The 6,390-nt window shown below is 40.6% G+C and overlaps 1 protein-coding gene across 1 annotated transcript; it reads right to left on the reverse strand.

Annotated features, from left to right (window-relative positions):
* Positions 1-1,917: 1,917 nt before the first annotated feature.
* LOC127078891 (proline-rich receptor-like protein kinase PERK8) lies at positions 1,918-3,532 on the reverse strand. The gene is made up of 2 exons (XM_051019305.1): positions 2,747-3,532; positions 1,918-1,929 (listed from the first exon to the last, which is right to left on the reverse strand). The coding sequence occupies exons 1-2, from the start codon at positions 3,530-3,532 to the stop codon at positions 1,918-1,920; spliced, it is 798 nt and encodes a 265-aa protein (XP_050875262.1).
* Between the last annotated feature and the right edge of the window lie 2,858 nt (positions 3,533-6,390).

Consider the following 6,390-nt stretch of genomic DNA (forward strand, 5'->3'; position numbering starts at 1 on the left):
TATGTTGAGGCGGATTATAGACATGACTAAGAGGTATTGGTGGTGGTTGATCATCATCTTCAATGTCGTTGTTCATCATGTGATCAACCTGTATCTCAGTTTCCTCTTCTTCTTTATCAACGACGTCCACTCCTGCTTCTGCTTATGGGTTGACGTCATCTGACCATTGTGGATCAAATTCACCAGATTCATCCTGACTGGTTATTTGAGACTGCTGAGATGGTATACATGGTTGAAGAGTAATGTACAACTCAATACAGTTGCAGCCTGAATGTTCATGACTAGCAAACATGTATTCAACATCTTCATCGTCTCGTACCTTAAGGGGGAAAACTTGCATTGACTATTCTAAAAAAATATTGGATTTTGGTACGTGATCTTTGACACAATACCCGATCCTATACAGGATTGTATTCTTTTTTTCAAATGCAAGAAGGTTGCATTTCTCTTGATCGTGAGTCTAATGGTATCAGTGTTTCGAAAATAAAAACCATATAACTCAGACTCGTATGTTTCACCGTTGCAGTGAACGTTGACACTATATTTTGGAGAAGATGACATTGTGCAGATGAAAACTATTTTCTTGTTGTAGATGAATGTGAGTGAAGTGTCTTGGATGTTGATAGTAAGACACTTAAATAGGGGAGTGAAGTGTCTCACATGCTAGCTAGTTCAGAGTGACGTGTCGCACATGCAAGCTAGTTCGAAGTGACGTGTCGCACATGCAAGCTACTAAGAAATGATGTGTCAACCATGCAAGCTACTAAGTGAAGGTGAGAAAAACAAGAAAGGGGGGTTTGAATTGTTTTAGAAAAATAAAAGCTTTTTCAACAAATAAGAACACACAGAATTTTATACTGGTTCGCTAAGAAAACAAAGTTACTCCAGTCCACCCGACCAAGGTGATTTTGCCTTCAAAAAGGACTTAATCCACTAATCTTGAAAGATTATACAACCAAATGTCTAAGAGAATGATCTCTTAGTCCTCTCAAGTATACAAACTACGCATAGTCACTTGAGGAACAAAAACAATTTAGCAAAATAGATTCGTAATAGAAAGTGCTTCTAAGAGTAAGCAAGTATTACAACAAAATATTTAAGCAAGAATTTTCACGTATGAGCAGCAGCTCGTGAAAAATTGAGAGAGAATATGAATAACTTTTTCTGTGCGTTGTTGTTATGTCTCTCAATGAGGTAGGTTATCCTTTATATAGTAGTGAGAAGGACCGTTGGAGTGATGACAGAATATTGGTCTTTGATGAGCATTCAATGTCATTACTTCTGTGTTTCTTGCCATAACCAATTTGTCTCCCTGAATAACTTCTTTCTTAAAATACTTCCTTTCCATTTTGAGAAATTCTTTCTGTTATTCTTTCTGGATTTGGTGAATCTTCATCAGAGTCTTGTTATATTAGAGTCATGCGTCAGAAGGAGATTATGTTGAAGTTACATCGGAGCTTCTCAAAGTACTAGTCTTCTAGATCATCAGAACTAAGACCAGTGGATGTTAGAGCTTCTGGTTCTTTTTACTGTCTTACTTTGCTCAGATTCAGAACTTCTTGGGCGCACTTCTTCCTCAGATGCGTCTGATCTTCTAGCACTTTGTATCTGATCAATGTTTGTATCTGATAAAATGCTCAGAGTCCTTTGTTGGTGTTCAGAGTCCTGCACACTTAGAAAAAATTCGTTAGGGTGCCATTTTTGGTTTCATCCTTTGTTATCATCAAAATCCTGGAATTCTATTGTAGAACTAATTTTGTTCTTACAATCTCCCCCTTTTTGATGATGACAAAACAATCTTAATTCAGAGATGAAACATTTTTAGATAAGAGTTTTAGATCAGGTGGAAGTGAGCTCCCCCTGAGATAAGTCTGGGAGTTCAGAAGTTCTTACCAGACCTTCCATGATATGGTGTTTTTAGCTACTCTCCTGCAAATTTCTAAGTCAAAAAGGTTAGAAACAATGTTTCCAGAGTTCTGATAGGAGTTAGATATGTTTTCATCAGAGCTGTTTTTAGTTCTCCCCCTTTTTGTTAGAATCAAAAAGACTTAGTGAAAATGAAAGAGCAAAAAGATATATAGATATATTCACATAGCAGGTACAGATGCCAGAAACACAGACAACAAACAAGCAAATCAGAAAACAACAAGCAAATCAGAGCAACAAGCAAAAGGAAAAGAACACATGAACAAGTCCTAAGTGCCTAAGGGTTTGGAGGTGGAGGCATCCTCTGGAGCAGTTGGGTCAGCAGATTCTGAATGTTGACATTTATTGAATCCTGTTGATCCAATCTGGCTCGGACTTCCTGCTGTTCTTTCTGAAGTTCCTCAAGAGTCTTTAGAACCAGAGGGACAAAAGTGGAAGACTCCCCCTGAGTCAGAGCACCCTGTTCTACCCTGGTGGCAGACTCTTCAGCTAGGCGTGCTTCTGCTTCAGCGGAAACTTTGGCTTATGCTTCAGCTTCAGCGGCATCAGCTAGAGCTTTGGCTTCAGCTTCCTTGATCCTTTGCAGTTCTTCTTGCTTGACTTTCTCTTCTGCTTCTTTGTGTGCTTGCTCCTCAGCTTCTCTGGCTAGGCGCTCTTGTAGTCTGATCTCAGCGTCTCTGATGAAGTCGTTGCGGACTTGCTCAGAGAGGCCCTTCAGCTTAAAGGCTTCAGAGGTCATCCAACTAATCACTCTGTTCCAGTGTGTCCTTACAGTGGAAGGATCGTCACTGATGCCAGAGTTGATGGTCAGAGACTTGACCTTGTCAACTGAAGCTTCTGCAAACACCATTATTGCTTCCTCAAGGGTTGGAAGGGTGTTTTCAGGTTCAGAGGCTAGGGGTGGAGAAGTGGGAGGACTTAGGTTGAGTGTGGGAGTTTGTGGTTCAGCAGATGTATTTGGTGGCGGTATATCAGAGTTGGGTGGTTGTGTTTCAGCGTGAATTGTTTCAGATGGTGAAGGGTCAGATGTGGTTGTGTTTGGTTCTTTTGTGGGTGATGAGGTGACTTCTGGTTCAGGTACGGATTGTGTTGGCTGTTGTGAGGCCAGAGCATGTGTTTGGAGTTGAGCCAGAGTTGGGGAGTGAGGGTCAGATGGTTCAGTATCTGAGGAAACATTATAGTAGGGTGGTGATTCTGGAGAAGAAGATGAAGAGGGTGAGGTTGTTTCGTTTAGCATTTCTGCTTCCGAAAGGGGTAGAGAGGTGGTGGCTAGGTTAAATTTTTGAGAGGGTTGGTTAGATGGTCTGGTGGTTGAGGGAGGAGTATCTGAGTTGGTATATATGGGTGTTGGTTGAGGGATATAGGAAGCAATAGGCTTAATTTGTACAGAAGGAGCGAGAGAAACAGACTTACCAGAAGATCCAGTCAGAGGTACTGGAGGTCTTGATCCAGAGGATTCTCCCAGCTTCACTTTCTTCGCCTGCTTCGCCTTCTCAAATTGTCCTCGTGGTCGCTTCATGAAGTCTGGAGGGCGTTCTGGCAGCCAGTCTAAGTTGAAGTCTGAGAACTCAACTCCTTGTTTTCGCAAATCATCTAAGTAATACATGACTACCTCTGGAGGATCGATCTTTGAGAACAAATAGAGTTCATTTAGATTCTTTCTTTGATCTTTAAGAGCATCCCAAGAGGTGTCCAGAGTAGGTTTGACCCTTACTTGATTCAGAATCCCCATGCTCTTCAGATTGCGGGCGTTCAGAGCTCTTCCAGTGTCGATCATCACGTCTTCCATGAGTCTGAATGTAATCAGATGATCCACGAGACCGCTTTCAATTAGAACGTCAGAGATGAGTCTGCCCAAAGGAATGTAGTTTCTGGGCTTCATGTTGTTTCTGGTATCTCTCACAGAGTCTCTGAGATACTTGAAGATGAGTGCAGAGAGGCATAGCTTCAGACCCTTGTGGAAGCAGTGCAGAATGCACTTCTGGTCTGTGCTGATGTAGTCTGAAGAGTTGGAAGCTGGGCGATGATGGATGGTGCCCAAGATGATCTTCAGCCAGACCCAGAGGTTCTGATGTAGTTCCTTGTTCTTGGAGTGTTTGCCTTGAGTGTTCTGTTGAAAGATGGTTGGATTAATCTCAAGGGACATATACTTTGCCCTAGGATTAATGTTGTAAATTCTTCTTCCTCCATCTTTCTCCATGCCCAGAAGAGAAACAATGGATTTCTCAGTGATTACCATCTTAACTCCTAGAACATAGGAGACGATGTAGTGATCGTCAGCGTCAGCGAATCTCTAGAATTCCTTAACCAGGTTTGTGTAAACTAGACCATAAAAACGTTGGAAGTAGTTTCCCCAACCTTGATTCTTCAGTGAGGTCAACACCGTTCCTTCGCATGTTTTCAAAATCCACCAGTGATTTACACAAAACTTCCAGTTTCTCAAAAGGTGTTGCAAGGTTGATATGAGGCTCACGATCAAGAATGTGAGGTTCTTTGTAGATGGGAGTGGAGACTACACCGGTAACAGCTGGGTTTGGAGTGCTTGAACTTGGAGCTTGCTCGTTGGAGTTCATCTGTTGAGAGAAGTTATACACTGATTGTTGTTGAGAATCCATGAATGTTGTTGATGAACTAAGTTGATCGTTGAGGAACTTGAATGCACGCTGCAGGAATGCCTTGAGGGAGAAAAGAACTTGCAAGAAGGTTAAAAGTGTTTGTGAGAGTGAAAAGTGTGCAATGTGTGAAGAGAAGAGTTTAAATACCCAAATTAGGGCGCATGCAAAACGACACACAAAACATGAGTTTAGCACAAAAACCAAGTATGCACGTTAGAGGGAGAATGATTACAGCTCATAAATGATGTCTAATCCTAACAGTCAGTACACTGCTCGAGGAGATCTCAAGAGACTGTTTCTTGATTACTGCTAGACAGTTGTCTAGAAGTTCCAAGGTCAGACGCAAGGTGCTCCACGTGTTTGCTTTTCTGATCTTCAGGAATACCAAAGGGTTGGTTCCTGGAGATTTCTAACTCAGATGACTTCTAACTGGTAGGAGTATCAGAGTCAGATGCAGAATCCACTTTGTTTACATCATAATCTTATTTTGCTAACTCAGAGGCACATTTTATTCAGGGCAATTTTGAATGTTCAGATTCTTTAAGATGAAGAGGAATCTATCTTCAGCAAGTGGTTTGGTAAAGATGTCAGCCCATTGATGGTTTGTATCAATGAATTTCAACATTACTACCCCTTTCTGAACATAGTCTCTAATGAAATGATGTTTTATTTCTATGTGCTTAGCTCTGGAGTGCAAAATAGGATTCTTGCTTAAATAAATGGCAGTCGTATTGTCACAGAAGATAGGAATGTTACTCTCAAAGATTTGAAGATCCTCTAGTTGATTCTTCATCCAGAGCATCTGGGTAGTGCACAGTGATGCTGAAATATATTCCGCTTCTATAGTAGACAGAGCTATGGTTGATTGTCTTTTGTTGGCCCAGGATATCAGATTCTTTCCCAAGAGCTGATAATTTCCAGATGTACTTTTTCGTTTCATTTTGTCTCCTGCGTAATCTGCATCACAAAAACCAGATAGTCTATACTCTGATGTTTTCTCATACATCAGGCCCAGGTTAGGAGTTCCTTTCAGATATCTGAGTATTCTCTTAACTACTTTTAAATGAGATTCTCTAGGATCTGATTGGAATTTGGCATAGAGACAGACACTAAATAGAATATCAGGAAGTGTAGCAGTCAGATAGAGAAGAGAGCCTATCATACCACGATAGAGCTTCTGACAAACCTTTTGACTAACTTCTTCTTTTTCAAGAATGCAAGTTGGATGCATGGGTGTCTTAGCAGGTTTTGCATTCAGCCATTTCAAATTTCTTCAGAATTTTTACTTTGACGAACGTAGGTGACTTCTGAAGCTTGATTGATCTGAATTCCTAGAAAGAACTTTAGTTCTTGCATTAAGCTCATTTCAAATTCTGCCTGCATTAGCTCAGAGAATTCTTGACATACAAAGGCGTTAGCTGAACCAAAAATGATATCACCAACGTATATCTGGCATATCATGAGATCATTATTAATGATTTTACAGAAGAGTGTAGAGTCAACTTTCCCTCTGATAAAATCATGTTCTAGAAGAAAATTACTTAATCTTTCATACCAAGCTCTAGGAGCTTGTTTTAGTCCATACAAAGAATTTTTAAGTTTAAAAACATGTTCGGGACAATTTGAATTTTCAAAACCTGGAGGTTGGTTGACATACACTTCTTCTGATATATAACCATTAAGAAATGCGCTCTTGACATCCATTTGATACAGTTTGATAGAATGATTTATAGCGAATGAGACAAGTAAGCGAATAGATTCTAACCTGGCGAGTGGGGCAAAGGTTTCATTGTAGTTAATGCCTTCTTGTTGACTGTAACCTTGAGCCACCAGCCGAGCTTTGTTTCTG

The sequence above is a fragment of the Lathyrus oleraceus genome, chromosome 5 (genome assembly GCF_024323335.1).
Source record: "Lathyrus oleraceus cultivar Zhongwan6 chromosome 5, CAAS_Psat_ZW6_1.0, whole genome shotgun sequence".
Classification (NCBI taxonomy): Eukaryota; Viridiplantae; Streptophyta; class Magnoliopsida; order Fabales; family Fabaceae; genus Lathyrus; species Lathyrus oleraceus.